Raw genomic sequence first — 18,907 nt, 5'->3', positions numbered from 1 at the left:
CCCTTTACACACTATTTCCACAAACCATTCCTTACTGAGACCTGGATTTTTGCTGGTTCTGTCACAAGGACACAGGTTTTCACATGTGCCACAAACTTCAAATGATGTTAGAACTATCGTTAAAAAAACAAACCAACAAAGTATCTTTCATTTGTCTACAGAGCTACAGAAAGGCATGTTGATATTCAGATCATGCTGTTTCGTCTTCCCCTTCAGCTCCTTTCCCCCCAACAGTGCCCGAGTCCTCAACTCACAGTACCTCTTGCTCGAGGAGAAGGGTTAACCTTTCATGCTTTCCTCTTGCTACAAGCCTGCTCTCAGAACAAGGAAGAAAAATACTCCCACTGCTTCATCCTACTCCCTAGGCCTATTGCTTTGTTTTAAACTTTGGCCTACCCAGTGCTGAGAAAAACTACATCCCCCAAAGGAGAACCTACTGACCTCATTTCAGCACTGTGCAATGCCCCAGTGTTTCAGCTGCTCCTCATTTTAGCACTGTGCCAGCCGCTAGTCGCATCCAGGCAGCCTGCTTCTGAAACTGGGAGAAAACCACCCACAGGAGGTACAAGGGAGACGTTACCCATAGTTTGCATAGCTCTTAAGAATCAGCATCAAGTAATGAGAGGAATTACAAGGGTCATGGGATCACTCCAGACTATGAACAATCAGCTGGAATGAATATCCCAGTGCTGCCTCAGGATGGACAGAGACTGCTGTAAGAAGACTTCAGTTTACCTGCAGCAGAGCACAGTGCTTGCTGAGACTGTCACAGAAAAATGTTATGCACTATTTTGGGTTTTAAACATTTTTATATGTTTTGTCATTCATGTTGAACATAACCTTCCCATACAGATCAAATATAGCTAAGTCCTTCAGGCTTTTCAGATAGAAGGCAAAAAGAACAAGCAAGAAAGAAGCAAAGAACTGCCTACAAGTCCACGTGCTTTGATATAGTTTCTGAGATAGCAAAAAAGCCAATTTCTTAACATTACAAACTCAACTCCTGTCTCTGAAGCGCTACTACATTTATCTATGGATGTGTTTCATATGTGCACATTTTATGAGGAAGGCAGCTGAACTCTGCAGAGTGCAAAGAAAACAGTTCAGAGAGTAAATGGGTATGAAATCCATACGTCCTAATTGCAGAATCTATGCCATTTAAAACTCCTTTCTTGCCCTTCCTGCACAGCCTGCTACTGACTCACTTCCAATGGCTGTATCAGGAAAAAGAATAAGTCAGCTACTTTATTTACTAGAAAATAAAGCATGTCTTGAAACCGATCATATGCAATGATACACTCATGAAAATAAAGATACACAAAACAGAGCCTGAGATTTTAATTCTAGTATTTTTGCCATGAGTTGACATCATTGACGGATTTTTCTTCTCCTTTGGTTTTAAAGATGATCCTGTTTAACAACTCTCACTATTCAAGTAAAACAAATGGAACTGAATACCAGAAAACAAAATAAAAAGCACATTTTGTTTGATGAAATTGGAAGTGTATTTCTCCTTCAGGAGAACATCCCTTGGTGTACAAGATTGACACTTCAAAGAAGTTGGTACTCAAAGCTTTTTCATAGAAGTGTGTTTGTTGCATATAGATGCATGCTGCATTGATGGAGATATATTGCTGCCTGCAGGACTCAAACCTGCTAAATTTACCTGAGCTTGGTGTTTTCTTACTTAACGGAGTACAGCACAGCACTGAAGAAGAATCAAAACGTTATGACAACGTTGCCTCAGAGTTCCACATATTCTGAAGGCAGAGCCAGATGCCCTGAACAACGTCTCGTGTGATGGAGATAATTCTTTCTAAAGTGCATCAACTGAAAGGAGCCTCACCAGGCTGCTGGACTGGCAGGTTCCCCACCCCTTGTATAAGCAACTCATTGCCTTTGGCTGTTAGGTTTCACCAGCTGTTTTGTTCATCTTGTTAACTGCCTCAGCAGCTTGCTCTGGCAGGCGCGATGGGTCCGACAGAACTGAGGTGGTTGTACTCAGATGCCGGAGGGTGTTCAGCACCACTGTAAAAAAAAAAAGTCAGAAAAGCGTCAAGAAAAGCTGTTAGTGTGACTGCAAACAGATCCACACAGGACAGTGTGCAGGTACCGTAAGGCTGTTAGACACAGATGTGGAAATACCTCTGCAAAACATGCACACCTCCACACACAACGACGGCAATAAACAGATGTGTAAGAACTGTGCAGATGTAGTGCTTTAAACAACCCACTGCTGGGTTGTAAACTATTCCTTCTACAAAAGAGGACACCATTTGGGAATTAAAACTGTAAATGTAAATACTTGCTGAAATGCAAGAGGGAAAGGACCAAGCTATCATGCCCAGACAGAAGGTCATTCCAAAGCTAAATATGAATCTCCAGTCTTCCTTCAGAATGAGGTAAATCATGCTGGCCTCACTCTAACTAGACTGAAGCATCTGAAATTTAAATGCAGCTCGAGACTGTTTAAATTCTGGTATCTGTATTTGTTGTTTGGTTTTTTTTCTGTTTAGTGTTAATCATGCAACCGAGTGTCTTCACAGAGGTTCGTATTTTTCCACTGAGATAGGAGAAAGGAACTGGAAGTCATATTTAGCATCATGTGATTTCTTTGTCATCCCCTGGCTTTCAAGAAATAGCGTTCTACATGGGCTCGCTTTCAGTGATCTGGAATAACTGCTGGAGAGAACCTTACTTACTTGGCCTCAGAACAGGGAGAGAACAGTGCTGATCCACCCAAGCCACTGCAGTTTGATTCAGATCCTTAAAGCTTGTAGAGGAAACCATCCCATTGAAGGACTCAAACAATGGCTTAATAATAATGCTGAACTGCAAATCATCAAATGTTAAGGGAGACAACAAGGAGGAGTTCAAAACATTCTATGGGAAAGGCTACTATAGCCTTCCCCTGTTTTCTGCAGGGAAAACAATGGACTTCTAAACAGACTGCAACCACTAGAGGCATTGCAACATTTCAAAGAGTCTGTTTTACATCTTTAACATTAAGACAAAGGAAAAAAATGACCCTCAGTTCAATATGGACCAGAACAGTAGCAAGCTAAGGACTGTCAGGCTTTCATTTTGGCTCTCTGTTGTCACAGCTTGGAAGGATGGGCTGGAATTGGCAATAACCTTCCTGGCAGAAAAGGAGCAGAGAGGATTTTTAGCCTGTAATGTATTAGGACGTACAGAGCACCACTACAAGCCTCAGCTGCCCCAGCTCCAAGGCATTCAGAGGGGATTTCCTGGAATATCTGAACTCAAACCAGCTTCTTCTACCACAATAATTCAGCAAGGAGATTCAAGGTATATTTATTTCAGAAGCTGGCTGGATGATAAAACTCATGTGAAGGCTCAGAATCTGTGGTTTTATCATGTTACTCTGGATGTCAGCAGCAAGTAAGAATATGGTCCAAATCAATCTCAGCATTGTCATGCATCCCTATCTCACTGGGGCTGACAATCAAGATAGGTCTAATAACACTTGAGGGGATTTACATGCCCTTATACACTTTGACAGTGACTGGAAGAACAACATGGGTATTACTCAATGGATATTCTAATATTCAAGAGTATTCTATTCTTGGGTTATCTCTGGTTGCCCAAGAGAAATCAGATTACTCATTTCCCTCTTATATGCAACAGAAACTATGGCATTTTCATATTTGTAATGAAACTGCTCTTCTCTCTTTTACAGTCATTCCACAAGGAGGAGCTTTTTTATTATTAACACTCACCCCTGGACCTTGCCAGTTTTTACTGCTATGCACTTAGGATTCAATCCAGCTGTCTGAACGACTGTTGGGTCACAGTTCCATCCTGACTTGTAAAGTGAAGTTTGGGAACATTGCATTGCCTATCAACTTCTTCTTTCACCAACCACAAACGCCTTTGTCTTTGCCCAAATATGACAAAAAGCAGCTACCCAGAACTGCATCTTCATCCCTGAAAACCTCTGCCACTTTCCAGAAGTGTCTTACTTCCAAATTCCAGAGGTAATTAGCATCTTAGAGCAGCATAAAACGAACACACCATCCCATCAGCAAACATGTGCAGGATTGTCTTTAGTACATCGATCAAACTGGTTATTTAAAAACCTCTGGGTTTGTAATTTAGTTGGAATTGTTATAGAATTAATCGTGCTGTAGAATCCAGAGGTTCAACAGCTGCACCAGTCTTAAGTTATCAGAGTTTGCCTGAGAGCTTGCTAAGAAATCTTTCCTAAAGCAATGCTAAAAAGAGAAGTATCTTTCTAGGGCCAACATAAACCAGGGAACACCAAAGAAAGCATTTTCATATATGAAAGAATGAAAAATGCTGTACTTCATGTATGCACAAGCATGCACAGAAGTACTCATGTTATCCAGGGAGTTAGAAATAATCAGCACAGAGCAGAGATAGAAAATCTGAAGTGCAAATAGCTACATGAAGAAATGAAGTTTAAAGGGAAAAGGGAAGGTTAGCACTAATGATCATTGCTAATTACTAATTGCCCTGAACTGATCCAAGTGAATAATGTTTGATCCAAACTGGTTCAGTCTGTAGAGCACAGACTAATCTTGTTTCACTCAGTTTGTATCTTTCAACCTCCTATATTATCATCTGCCTACAAGCACAGCTGCCAGCAGCACTCCAGAAGCAAAGAGAAACTAAGTTGATTCCCTGTTGTAACAAAAGGCAAACAAAAAACTGAAAGAAAATCAAAAAGAGGGGGAGGGAGAAGGGAACGTGCAAGTTTTTACAACCGCCATTGCAACAGCTTCAGTAATTGTTTGTAATAGCTTTTTCTCCAAAATCTTTGTTATTCTCTGTTCAGTTCTTCCATGAGACAAGAACTACAGTTACAGCAGCAGTCCAACATCGCTTGCACTATAATAACCCACCAAGAAAACCCTGCCTTCGTGCTGCATTTTACTTTCAAGTTACCTCCCATGCTTTAAAATGAACAAGTTCTGCCTCATGACAGTCAATAAGGCAGAGATTCACATCCACATACAGGTGTGAATGAAAACTGAGGGCAGATGTAATTGAAGTAACTTTGCTTGAAGCATGAAAATCCAGAGTTCTTGGCTCTATTAGTACCAAACCTCAAGATCAGCAGGTTGATATAAAAAGGATACAATCCAAAACTTCCAGTTCTGCAGGGTCCTGCTTCTCACATACTCATCAAACATCCTCCTCATGTGGTCAAACCTTTGCCGTGTTACGGGAGCCCCGGTAGCAGGGAGCTGCTGTTGACAAGAACTGCAAAGAAGATGTTCTGAGGTCAGAATCCCCACCAGAAAGGACACTTCCAGACTAAATCATAGCAAGAGAAAAGTGTGTATCCCCAGTATCCCTGACCAAGGTGGCTTCCCAGTGCATGACCCCCTCCAGAATGTGACTGTTATAGCCAGGAATACATACTGTTTTCCCATCAACTTTGTCTATATTCATACAGCAAAGCGATTTCTCAAGCTTCTACACACTTCTCATTACAAGCAACAAAGCTGAAAACAAAGTGTAACATAGGACAAAGAAGTTTTTGGCATCCAATTAGAAAAAGGCACATTAGGAGTCAAAAGAAAAACTTACAGGGTTACTCCTGAGCAATGTTACAGCTGAAAATGTTACAGAGATTCTTCAGAAACAGATCAATTTGAAATAAAATCAGACATCATCATACTTTAACAGAAAAATCCCAAGGTTGTGATTTGCTGATAAGTCTAACGTAATGCCTAAGCCTAACACTGCTGTAGATGGAAGAAAAACCACCGGGGTTCTCAACATGCTTTGCAATAGCACAGAACTATCTTAAACCCACAGAGGAAACTGAGGCACCAGGAAGGTGAAGCGACTTATCAAGAGTTATGTGCAGCCAGGGTCAAGCTTCTTGATTCCAAATCCTGTGTCTTATGTATTCAGTCTTATTCTCCTATGAAAACTGACTGCATTTGGAAGGAGAACTGCAGCAAAGCCATCATGAAGAGTGTTTGATCACCCAGTGAGCACAGCTTTATAAAAACATGTCACTGACTTCTTCCCAGAAGTGTTCTAACTGACCTGATGTGTCTTTTCTAATGCTGCCACTGCTGGGCATCCCTTCTCAGAGCTTGCTGGAAATCCACATGGTTTGCTACCAATGCCCATCCCACAGCAACTATGCTTTTTGCTTGGCAGTTGGTAGCAACCCTACTTCTGCTCAATACCCATCTGCCATTTGGCATGACATCTGAGGCAAACATTCCCTGTTGTTAGCCAAAGCAACATTCAAGCTGCTCTGCTTCATTACAGAAAGCTCCCCAAATCTCACATGATGGCAGCGTTTAGCTCCTCGATTTCTTCCCGAAGGCGCCTGGTTTCCTCTTGCATCTGTGTTCTTTCCTGCTGTAGTTTAGCGATATATTCTACTGTTTTCTGGAGCATGATTGCATGGCTGATCTAGACCAAACACAAACATAGAGCTCACTTTCTGGAACAAAGCTAGACAGGTGAAGAGTTTGCCCCTAACCTGCTGTAACACCCCGAAAAGCACTTCAGCATCTTAAAGTTTCCTTCACTGTGTGCAAAAGGACACAGGCAGAGCAGAACACTTTAGGTAATACTAAACTTCATTTCTCTGACTCCTGTCTGCACACTAGTACAGAGAAATGTGGTTGCAGTGGTTGTTTTCTTCCACAAATTACAGTTTTGCTACTTTGTTGGAAGAAGTCATTTACTTATTTGTTTCATTTCATTACCTAGCCTCTTGAAAACATTTGCAATTCTCACTTAAGTACTGGAGGATGTGCTACAACTGCTGATAGATTCATTGCCCTGTTAGAAGTGTTGTTTCAAGTTGACAATATAGATTATTTCGTTTGGGAAACCAGAAGTTACTAACAGAAGGCAACACAGTTTAGCTATCACCAAAGGAGACAGAAACAATATCACAGATTCTTTTAAAAATACCACTTAGTTTGGAGGAACAAATTAAGTATCTGTACTTGAGAAATAAAATAATCAGACATTTTTATAATCAGTAAAATAATCAGTAAAGCTGGCTTTCCAAAAGTCATTAATTTTCCAATCAGGAAGCCAAATTCTGACAACTTACAGCCTAAATATACAAAACCGTAACAATTATGTGAACAAATCAACATGCTGCTTTCATATTATCCATCTTTCAAGAGGCACTGGCATTTAAAGGATATTTGTTATGCAGACAAGTCTGTGTTTCAGTTATTTTGATTGCACTTTAGTGACCTATCTGGTATAGCCACAAAAGGGTCTTAATTTGGATGAAGTCATATGACAGTGAAAAGTCAGTTGGGTATTTTTCTCTCTGTAAAGCTACTCATGGGTAATGGGGTCAAAAAACAGCCCTGAAAGTATTTGTAAGGCTGTGGGCATAGAGACAAATGCTTCAAGGCAGGTGTAAAGTGACCCAGAGGGATTTTCAAAGTCATCTGAACTGGTCAGGCTCCTGACTGCTCCAGGCAGGCAAGGATCTCACTGGTGTATGAAGTTCAAAAACTTCACTGAACCTTTTTGTTCTTCCTTTGGCTCACTGACATACTTCAACAGCATTTACAGGTGCACGAGGTTGCTCTGCTGTGCTCTCAGCTATGGTTAGCATGGCATGAAGCCTAAGCTAGTGAGTTGTGCTCATAGGTGGGTATTACACTACCTCAGGCCAAATGTCGAGGTATATTAAGCCAGGCCCAGCATCATATCAGCAGCATCTACCTGCCTTCTGGCTGGCTCATGGTTCAGGCAGAATAAGCTTACAGTACCGGCTAGAACAGAGCTTTTTAAGTCCAGCTATGGGGACCAGAACTCATCCAGCAAAGGTAAAAAAAGCCAATATGTCGGAAGAAAGTTGACCTAACAGAAAATGGAAAGTCATCTTATGCTGCAAACATGACAAAAAACCCCTTCACTACTGGGGTCCCAAGAGCAAGGATTGCAAGGATCAATTTCTTTTCTTTCCCTGTTGGCTTTAAAGCTGCAGCATCTCATTAGACAAGACGTGTTCAACATCTGAAGCTGCATCAGAAGAACAATGTTTAAAAGATGAAGCATTTTCACACACTCTTTTGACTGCAAGACATGGATTTATCACCCTTCCCTTTGCAAGTCCCTCAGTTTGAGTATCTTCAATGACTGGCATTCTCAGTTGACAGTGAAGAGATTAAATTTACTATTAAATCTTTTTAGAATGGCTCTTGCTTATATCTCATATGTAAGTGCCAAAAGTTACTTACCGACTTGGAGTTGGTTGACACCAAGCTGTTGAGAGTACTGAAACCAATCTTGATATTAAACCTTCGTTTTTGTTCCGAAATGTGCTTCATTCTTCGATTCTGCGTGAATAAAATCAGCTCAGCCTATGCTGTTCTCCTTTAACGTTCTACTGCTATGACTATTTGAGCTATTCAAATTCACAGTGTGATTTCTGTTGAATTGTGGCATTCAGTCTTCCCAAAGCCACATTTGCAAACAGTGATTTGTTATTTATTAAATAACTTAAATATTGAAGTTATTTTAAGCAATTTAAGTTATAACAAGCATCCAGTGCATTAAATCCAATTCCAAACCCTGCAGGTTTTCTTTCTGAAGTAAAAACTCCTGGGACTGCTGAACAATTTCATTTTCTGAAGTCAAACTCCAACTCCTCCAAACTTTTGGAGGCATGCAATTGGTTAGGACCTTGTTGAAATCTGTAAGTTTAAAACAGTCCATATCATTTATTCCTCATACATAACAGGCAGTCTGACAAAAATGAAAAAGAAAATAAGAATCCACAACTCTGGCCTACCCTAAAGATAAAGGCTTTGTCAGGAATTAACGCTTTCATTTGTAGCATTAAAAACTTAGACATTGCTTCCACCAAAGCACTTTGAGAATGCATTTTTGGCAGAGCTAGACTTCCTGGCAGTAGCCCACCATCACCCCATTTTATATTGGAGGAAAATAATGTAATAGAGCAGTAAAGTGGCTGACCAAAACCACAGAAAATGCAGGTTCAGGAGCAGAACTGAGATTTCCAGTGCCCTCTGTGCTTTGCCAAACTGAAAAAAAGTTACCCAGCAATACAGAATTGTTTAATTTCACTAGGAACGCAGAAGAGCAAAAGAACATATATCTGGAGACTGGCACGCATTGCTGTTTTCTTCCTTGTCCCACCAAAGTCAGTAACAGTACACATCCAAAGCAATTCCTGTCTAAGCAGGTCAGTTTAAATGGTTGTAATGCCCATCTCGTTGCAGAGTCCTTACTTTTAAGAACACTCCTCCATCTAGTGGCCACTCTCCCATCCTCGGCGAGACCTAGTAATTTGCTCCTTTGCTAACTTGCTCTCTAGCAGCAAGAACAGGCTGCAACTACCGATAATGCTGATGATCAGGCTGATTATATAGGCTGAGATACTGACAATTTATGCCAAGCAAGTAACTGCAAACTTTTATCAGTAAGTTGCAGTATGCTCAGCAAGGGGCAGTTCTCTGCAACAGAACTAGAGCTGAGTCCAAGTGTTTAAACTTACCTTTCTGCCCTGGGAGTAGATCAAGCTGACAGCAACTCATAGGCTATATAGAGAAGCCAAAAAGGGCTTGGCCCTTGCAAAATGGTTAAGTAACACTCCCTTTCACAAGAGAAGGGATGAGAGGGTTACAGCTGATTGTCCTGCATTGGTTATTTTTTGTGGTAAGTTTCTCCTGCCATCACAGAAAGTGTTATGACAAGGTCCAGTCACGTGTGAGGTACAGCCAGCTTTCAGATGCTACCTCTAGACTGCAGAATTCTTACCCCACTAAGTCTCAAAGGGTTTTACAGCTGTAACTTGCAGAGTCTGTGGAGGTGCTTCTCTGCGGAGCAGCACAGCATCACTGGAGACATGTAAGTAACTTAGCAGGTCAAGAACTCCCCCTCCAACAATGGCCAGAGCCCTGCAGACTGAACAGCCCCAACAGAACTATGGCAAAAAGCCATGGTTTAGAAAACTAAGCCTGAAGCTTCTGACCAAGTAAACCGAGACCTGTCATAACACTTCTGTGAGCCACAGCAGGAACTGCTGTCATAAGGACCTGCAGAGGTACATTTAAGCCCGGGCCCTCTGGTGACACATCCCTGAGGAGGACAGTAGATCACTGAAGTCTGACATTTCAAATTAAACAGAACAGTATGGATGCAACACAACCTACGCCTAAGGCACGAACACTTTGCTGTTCCTGAAGCACAATTTACTCTCTAGTCCAGACTTCAGGGCAAAAAAGTAGCTACAAAGGCAAAGAAAAGCACCTCAAAGGAGAAGACACGCACCTTAAACGCAGCCATATTAGGGTCAGTGGCAGGTTTTCCTGAGCAGCTGTTCTGGGGAGACTGTGGACTGGGGCTCTGCTCAGAGGTGCAGGGGGAAGCTTGGCCTGAATTCTGGCAGTCTCGATCTTCAGAAGGGAAGAAAGACAAGTTACATTCACAAACAACTTTCTGTAGCAAATGGAACTGTTGAGAAGTTTCTATTCAGAATTGAACTGGAATGCAGTTGGTAACAAAATTATACTCACTGATGCAGCAACCACATGCTAGAAAATGTCAGGATTGCTGGGAAAGTTTAGTACTTCATGGCACAAGGATAACACATCTCAGTAGTGGTGTGTAATACTCCCTTCACACACACGTTTCAGCAAAGGCATGTTGAATGCAAAGGCTGCAATTCCATCATCCTGCTAGACTTCTCTATTTGAGGGCCTGAGACATGATGGTAACACTTACAAGCCCTTTACCAGCAAAACCAGCATATGTTTCTAAAACCAGCCCAGACACCACTCTACCAACAGGCATGCAGGAGTCTTTGCACTTACCTACTGTTAACAAGGATTATATCTCAGATCCTCCAAAGTTATAGCTATGGTACAAGGCCCATTTACACCCTGCCTACTCAGTGGAAACACACATGTGTAGGGGAGGGAACGCTTACAGCTTTCTAACTTACTAGGTGTAGGAGAGGGAACTTGTGAACTGCTACTGTGGGAAGGGATTTGCTCTCCTTTCACCAACACATCCTGGACTACACTAGGAGAGAAGAGATGTGAGACTGTGGACTGGGTTTGTTGACTACTTGGTGCTCGCTGTGCTGGACCAACCAGAATGTTACTACGGAACTCCGTCACCCCGGGAGCCTGGGAACAGCATAGAAATAGCACAGAGGAAAACAGAGAAAGAACAAGAGAGCAGGAAGGGGAAGGGTGGGGGCAGAGCAGGAGAAGAGATGAGAGAAAGAAGAAGGAGGGGGAGAGAGAAAGAGAGATTTGTTACCTTGCCTTTCACTAAAAATAGCAAATTAATACATGATTAATAATCTGATGACATGAAACAAGAGCTAATACATAAGGAATTGGCAGGCACTGAGGTCAGACTTCTGGCAGGAGACCAGTATCCTTTCATAACTTTAAGCAGCATTACAACACAACATAAAATACTAAAATCGACTTCCATCTTCCTGCATTCAACATATTAGGAAACCCACTCATAACTCCAGGCATGCTTTCCAGTGTGTAAATGGAAAAGTGAGCATCCTGGGTTCCTCTGGCTTCTGCACAGGAAAGAAAATGCACAAGCCATCCCCATTCATAGTACTGTGTATACATGCCTCTTTGTAATCTTACTGTTGTGTGAGACAGAGTCTCTGAAGACTACACAGTGCTTCCAGGCCCATAAAGTAGCTAAATTAAAAATAAGCAAACATAATACTGAATGCACAAACACATATGCACATAAATCTCACATAAATGCAGATAAAAGGTGAGATTTAGTGGACTAGTTACCCTCCTGAGCACGTTATGGCTCTAACTACTTGCAAGTAACAGGCCTAGAGAATAAATATATAGGTTTTTTCTTCTCCTTACTCTGACAATTCCAGCTGGTGCAATTGCAACATTAGACTGAGACGTGGCTGGCGTCAAAATCCCCTCTCTTTTTAAAGGTGCTGGAGTTACAATCACAGCTCTGGACTGTCCTTGAAAGGCAGCTGAAGAACACAATTAAGTCAGAATAGTTAATGAGACAAAAAAATACAGAAAAATCAAAAAACTGGAGATTATTTTGTGTGAAATAACTTGTCATGGAACAGGGGAATGGATCAGTGGGCACCTATTTGGCACTGTTTCTGATAATCTCAATCCCATTAATCTAGTACAAAGGACTCTTTACAGAACACCAGTTATTTCTGAGGCTTCTAATGTCCTTTTTCAAGGTGAATTTACAGAGGTAGGCAGTAAATCAGGGAGGTGCAAAGTGTCTCCACTCCATCAGAGTTGGGTTTGGCAGCAGCGAGATCATCTTCACCTCTCATCACTTCTTGGATCTCACGCTTGCTGACCCAGAAAGGGTCAATGACAGAAACCAACTGAAGGATGCATATCCAATACTTCATGCTTCCTTGTGTATATATACATATTAAATTCTGTTCCTTTCTCTGCTAGCTTCTTTCACTATCTGGTTTTACAGTTGCTTTACATGACACACAAGCACAAGACAACCAAATGTGACTGGGAATCAGCACCAAAATTCCAGCAAACAGGCTGAAGGACCAGCAGTTCTGCAGTGTTACACAGCTAGAGATAACCGTGAATAGCAGCAACTGTCTCCACAAAGAAAGTTACACAGAATTTGCAAACCCAGTCTGTACAGGAGCTTGCCCCCACAACAGGAATCAGGATCCTTGCTCTGAACTTTTTTCACTACTATAGTATTTGAGTCTAATAGAAATCTGTGAAGGTCTCTATTTAACCAATGCAGATGTGCAATTATTACCATGGCACTAATGCTGATGTTGGTCTTGTCTTGACTTCAGAGAGAACATGACTAACCATCCTGCATTGCTACTGAGGGAAGAATCATGCAAAGACACAGCTTCTGTATGCTTTTTGAGAAAGCTAAACCAAACGTGCTTCACTTCATTCATAGCCTGTGTTGGCTTCAGCTCTCCTTTGTACTAATAAAGTCACAATGAATGAAAAGTGTCACAACAGCTCAGGCACTGCAAACCTACCCCTCTGCAGTTCAGCATCAGGATAGTGAAGGGACACATACAGCAGAACAGAACAACAGGGCAGGATCTCTAATGTCCTCTCCCCTACTGTCCCTGGGACCAACAACTGTGTTTTGAATCAACTGTATAGCCTTTCTTACAAAGGCCTGTGGACAGCACAAACCTTGTGTCAGCCCTCGCGTGGGTACATCTGGCAGAGCACTGTCACTGGGCTACAGGGAGTTCATTCTTTGCCTGAGCATCCCCACATACAATGCTGGAATCACAACCCTTCCACTGTTCGCTACTCTTCAGCTGGACTTACGACATCTCTATTGAGCTCAAGAGGCTGCTCCTACCAGTGCATTAATGCTGCTACACAAACTTGGCATTTCTGACTTCCCCGTTGGGGTAACTGTAACAATCAGTACATATTTAAATGTCCCTTTACACTTTTCATGTTTCTGTCCTACACATGCATCGTTTGTGGACTTTCCCCTCAAACCCACAATGCTCATCCTGAAGTGGTGAGAGCGGAGCTCTTTCCCATGTGAAGTCTTGCACCTGATGAGACAACTCATGCAGATTTTTGAGTCCTTGTATCACAGGGCAATAAATGTAACACACCCCTTTTGAATGAGCCAGGTTATAATACAATCTGCTTTGTAGTCTTGAGATGATTTGTTTGTCCTGAACACAAATGACAGGTGTAAATGCCTTGACTACATGTACTGAATATTCTATTTCCAAAAATAAACCTCTAGATAAAACCTTAGATTAGACCTCTGAGCTTGGTGTCCCAGTACTTTGGGAGCACTGTGATCCCTGAACACGTGCACCTACCAGGAATGAGTAACAGCAACAATCTTAGATCTAGATGAGAAACAAAGCCATTTGTTGTGTTGGCCTAGAAGTATCTGATGAAGCCCTGCAAAAAGAACAACCCAGGAAGCACTAAGGAGGCCAGGAGCAAAGGCTTTCTTTAAATGAGAGTTGCCTGCAATGCTTTGCTAGGAGAAATGCAGGTCTTGACTGCTGAAGGTACAGGGACTCTTGCTTTATAATGTACTGAAGGCAGAAACACTGCCTTTAACACCCCAGTACTATTAATCATGGACCAGCCCAGTGGAGATGCTAGAATTAGATCCGTGGGTCTGTTCTGCTCCTGAACAATGTCTTTTTGGGGGGGCTGTTTGTTTGTTTTGGATGCTGGGTTTTTTCTGGTGGATAATCATATTGCCAGGCCCTGGCAGACACAGCTACCCCTTAGTGAACCCTGTTTAGCAACACTGCTTCAGGCAGAGCTTTTCTTGCATTATTGTTGCACATTTCAAGTGGCTGAAGTCATTTGGCCCCCAGCCAGCACAAGTCTAAAACCACTATGCAATAACCCCAAGCATAAGTGTACTGCCTGTTCTGCTCTAGCCTGAGCTTTCCCACAAGAACCACCAAGCAACTCCCTCTGTTGATATTTGCTATTCTTAGCTTTGTGCAGTGCTGATGGCTCTAAATCACACCCAATGAGCAGGTCCCACGTATCAGTTTGGCACTCACATTCTGAAAATCATGTGCTTCTGACAGCTTCTCAAACCCATAGATGGCTTGAGACAAAGATCTCCAGCTCACCCTACCTGTCTTGAATCCGTCCCCACTGGAAGGGCTGATTCTCATCACCCCAGTTCTGCTAGGGAGTACTAATGGTAGATGAGAGGCGCACACCTATGCTTTCATCTGGACCAATGCTGTGCTCTATTTCAATAGCTGCTCCCTTGTTAATGCTGTACTTGGTTCAAAGAAGTGTCAGGCACACCTAAGATCAACATCAGAATACATCCAAAGCATTACCAAAGGATGTGCCCTGGTACCTGGCATTACAGAGTGAGATGATGCACAGCAGGCACAGGAACTTGTCCAGGGCAATCAGATGAGTCAATGACAGGGACAGATCTGTCATTCTCCACCCCTACCTCTTCCTCCCATCTCCAACACTACTGTGGCTGAATGCTCCAAGGGGCAGAGTTAATCAGAACAGCATTAAACATCAAAACCAAGGTTTCTATGGGGCAGGAGCACAGAGCTCTAGTCATCCCATGTGCTGATGCATCTGTACAGCTCAGCACAAAGTTTTACAAGGAGAAACCCCCTTTTCCAGGTCAATTTTTCACACTCACAACCAAACTGCTCCTTTCAAATCCACAGCATCCCATTGAACAGTGTAGCCACACACCACACCAGTGGGTTCAGGGGTTCCCTGGACACCCTCAGGAAGCTGTATTTTTACTTATTATGTAAACCAAGACAAACAAGAAGGTCTCTCCCTCCTGCAAGTCCCACTTGGCAAAGAGAAACATCACCTCACCAGAGCTTCTCACCTGGGGTGATGAAGGCATTCTTTAATAAGGACACATTTTCAGGCTTCGGAGCAGGCACTATTTTTTTTGACTGTTTGGGCCTTGTCCCAGCACTGGCCAGAGGAACAGCTTTGAGGAGTGCAAATGTCAGTTGGGACTGCAGCTGGGGCCAGGGCTGCCCCTGCAGGACAGTAGTCTGGAAAGCCATGTTACAAGGCACTCCTGCACCCGGCTGTTGCGTGGCCAGGACAAGGTTCTGGCTCTGGCTGAAGGTGGTGGCAGGGGCATTGTGGGTCAGTGTTGCAGAAGCTGTGTGGGTGATAACTGTAGACTCAGAGAGGCCAAACTTCTGGGTTTCTGGTGCAGCAAAGGGAGTTGGTGGAGAGCTTAAGCTGGAATTCAGAGGCACTGCAGGCAACGGGGACTGGTGCTGCTGTGCTGCAGGTTGAAGCAGTGGCAGAGGAGTCTGAAACACTGGCATAAAAGTCTGTGGCCCACTGAGAGACGAGTCAGGAGTGTAGTCTGCTGGCTGGATGAAAGATCCCTCACTTTTAATGTTCAAACACTGGTCAGTGCCAACATCAGGAATGACAGGAGCAGGTACTGAGGAAGTAATGAGTCCATCACTGATGTTCTCTGCTGGAAGTGTGTTGGGCAATGAACCCGACGGCAGGACAGGAGACTGACAGGAAAGAGAAATAGCACAGATTCATACATGAAACTCTTGTCTGAGCTCCTTCTGAGAAGGACATAGCTCCTGTCTGAGAATCTTCTGTGTCTGAATACGTGTCTGAAACAAGGCTGCTTTGAACACTGAGAACTCTCTTACCTGGGAAGAATGGTTGCTGCTGTCTGTGGTAGCTGAGCTGACAGCAGATGCAGAAGGGAAATAATTATTGGAACGACTGGGTGTGAATAAATCTGAAATACAAAACGTCACTCATTAATTTTCTGTTTTTCATACTCAAGGTATGCAGCAGTAGCTTAACATCATATAGAATTCTTAAAGTACCAGAAAACACTCCAAGGCAAACGAAGTGTTAAATTACTTCATCACTAAGAAGTGTTAAATGTTAAAAACTAGTTCACAACTCACTGCATTTTTAAAGAAATCAGTTGAGATATATATATAAAAATTTATATATAAAAATATATATATATATATATGATTCTTACCCTGAAAAGGCTCAAAAGTATCCATAAAATCAAAATTTGGCTGGAGAGGTATAAGCCCTGGTTGAATCATGTCAGCATTTCCTAAGTGTGCTGAAAATTCAGGAGACAGATTAGATTAGCGTCGCATCACTCACACAGTAACAGCAGTAGGAATACAGCAGTTGGCTACACCACCCCGCACTCCACAGCCAGGCTTGGCCAGGGTGCTTCCAGGAAAACTGCTGCTGAAATGAACCGAGCTCTGCTTTTCTTCACAACTGCAGCACAGCTCTGAAATCAAACCCACTGGGAAATGAAACTTTCAACTGGGAAAATGGAAGAGGTGACACCTGAAGGCTCTAACAACTGGAGATTGCCAATTTTGGATACCTCCTGCTCCCAGACCTCTTGTCCTGCCCCTGCTGCACAATACAAACTTGCTAGAAAGCACAACCTAAACCACCACAGGCCCTAGAAGAGGATTTTAAAACTAAACTATCATACACTTAACCTTGTCTCTAGTACACTTCATATCATGCCACAGAGTGGCCTGGGTTGGAAGGGACATTAAAACTCATCCAGTTCCAAGCCCCTGCCATAGGCAGGGACACCTTCCACTAAAGCAGCTTGCTCCAAGCCCCTGTGTCCAACCTGGCCTTGAGCACTGCCAGGGATGGGGCAGCCACAGCTTCTCTGGGCACCCTGTGCCAGCGCCTCAGCACCCTCACAGCAAAGAGCTTCTGCCTAAGAGCTCATCTCAGTCTCCCCTCTGCCAGGTTAAAGCCATTCCCCTTGGCCTGTCCCTACAGGCCCTTGTCCAAAGCCCCTCTTCACGTTTCTTGTAGCCCCTTTAGGTACTGAAGCTGCTCTAAGGTCTCCCTGGAGCCTTCTCCAAGCTCAACCAGCCCAGTTTTCTCAGCCTGGCTCTAGAGTAGAGCTGCTCCAGCCCTTGCAACATCTCTATGGCCTCCTCTAGACTCACTCCAGCAGCTCCAGATCCCTCCTATGTTGGGAGCCCCAAGAGTTGAATACAATACTACAGCTGGAGTCCCATGGGAGCAGAGGAAACTGCATATATACTCCATGTTGCTCTGGAGTTGCTTAGACATCCATGCAGCAAGGATGATGTGTAGTGGACACCTGCTGTCCCATCATAGTCACAGCTATCAGATACAGAGCATTCACCAGAGCTGTATAGGCTCTTGGGACTGGTTTTACGGATGTGATTTGCACTTGTTCTAAGGGATGTTTCTGAAGAAAAATGCATAGGCACTCCCTTAAATACACACACACATACGTTGAAATAAATAACAAAGCCTTCACCCCTGACAAAGGTAAATACTGCTTATTATAGGTTTATTCAGAGCAACATTGCCAGGAGCAGCATGTAAGAAGCTAAGATAGAAAATAAATTTGGATGAATAACTGAAATTCCATCATGCATGAAGACGCTGCATTCTCTGACCTATTTTTATCTGTATCAGTAAAAATAGATAAAACTCCTAGACAAGACCAGAAGAGCAGCAAAGCAACAAACCAGACTTCTAGTGTTCCCACTGCAACGCAGCTAACAGCCAACACATACCTATGTCCCTGGAATTTGGCCAGGAAACCAGCTGATGTGAAGACAGTGTGGAGAACAGTGTGTCGGTGAACTCGGACATGAGCATATCTGCATCCAAGAGGCTGCCTTCCTCCATAGGGACAGGGGTTTCTCTGCCGTACCTTCTTTTTTGCCAGAGAACCACATCATCATCCTGCCAAAGGAAGGGAAGGAAAATCATACAACGCTAAAGCAGTCTGGTCTGCTACATAAAAGTCACCTTAATTTTTCACATCATTAGAGAAAGAAACTCTCCTTTACGAGCCATACAAAGGGACTGGAAGACACCAGTAGTACTTCTAATACATCAACAACTTCAGCTCACTGGTTTGGGCCTCAACAGAAAGCTTCAGTAGAGTACCCCTACACTCTAGGAAAGGTTTTTGCCCCCAGACCAGATGTTGAGTAGAAGGACGCAAGACAAAACAGTCTCATCAACACTTTGTAGTTTCATTGAATATACGTGCATTTTTGTACCTTAAATTTAACAATCCCTTGGATTGAATAAAGATTTTAAAGTAACACACACAGCAAAAACTCAAAGCAAACAACATCTATCTTGAAGTGAATCTGACTGCAAACTGCCTTTGCACAAGGTATGCTCAGATTCTTGTGGGCACTTTCAGCGCATGCAAAATACATCGGTTTACCTGTCCTTCGATACCGGCTAAGCCAAATTGCATTGCCTTCCATTTGCTGCAAACTAAAAGCACAGTCAGGCTCTTGTGGCTGAGCAAACATGCAGTAACTACACCAACAGACCATGATGGTGCACTGGAGCTCACAGTCAAAAGAGCTGAGAGT

General features: G+C 43.0%; 1 protein-coding gene across 3 annotated transcripts in view; it reads right to left on the bottom strand.

The window, feature by feature from the left end:
- Positions 1-1,314: 1,314 nt before the first annotated feature.
- Positions 1,315-18,907, bottom strand: part of MLXIP (MLX interacting protein) — a 45,655-nt gene continuing 28,062 nt past the window's right edge. The window contains exons 6-17 of one of the 3 annotated variants that reach the window (XM_057421302.1): positions 18,086-18,257; positions 16,522-16,611; positions 16,175-16,266; positions 15,367-16,027; positions 11,871-11,992; positions 10,958-11,144; positions 10,285-10,409; positions 8,229-8,327; positions 6,296-6,423; positions 5,124-5,247; positions 2,703-2,832; positions 1,315-2,028 (exon numbers count right to left, since the gene is read on the bottom strand). In XM_057421302.1, coding sequence (XP_057277285.1) covers positions 1,907-2,028; positions 2,703-2,832; positions 5,124-5,247; positions 6,296-6,423; positions 8,229-8,327; positions 10,285-10,409; positions 10,958-11,144; positions 11,871-11,992; positions 15,367-16,027; positions 16,175-16,266; positions 16,522-16,611; positions 18,086-18,257 — 2,052 coding nt within the window. In that variant the 3' untranslated portion in view covers positions 1,315-1,906. Of the gene's footprint in view, positions 2,029-2,702; positions 2,833-5,123; positions 5,248-6,295; positions 6,424-8,228; positions 8,328-10,284; positions 10,410-10,957; positions 11,145-11,870; positions 11,993-15,366; positions 16,028-16,174; positions 16,267-16,521; positions 16,612-18,085; positions 18,258-18,907 lie in introns of those variants that run through there. The other 2 variants (XM_057421303.1, XR_008973755.1) reach the window with 2 other exon arrangements.

The sequence above is a fragment of the Pezoporus wallicus genome, unplaced genomic scaffold, assembly GCF_028554395.1.
Source record: "Pezoporus wallicus isolate ANWC-B61680 ecotype Strahan unplaced genomic scaffold, APGP_CSIRO_Pwel_v1 contig_9584, whole genome shotgun sequence".
Taxonomy (NCBI): Eukaryota; Metazoa; Chordata; class Aves; order Psittaciformes; family Psittacidae; genus Pezoporus; species Pezoporus wallicus.
The sequence above is the reverse complement of the archived record's forward strand: the minus strand, read 5'-3'. Positions and strand labels throughout refer to the sequence as shown.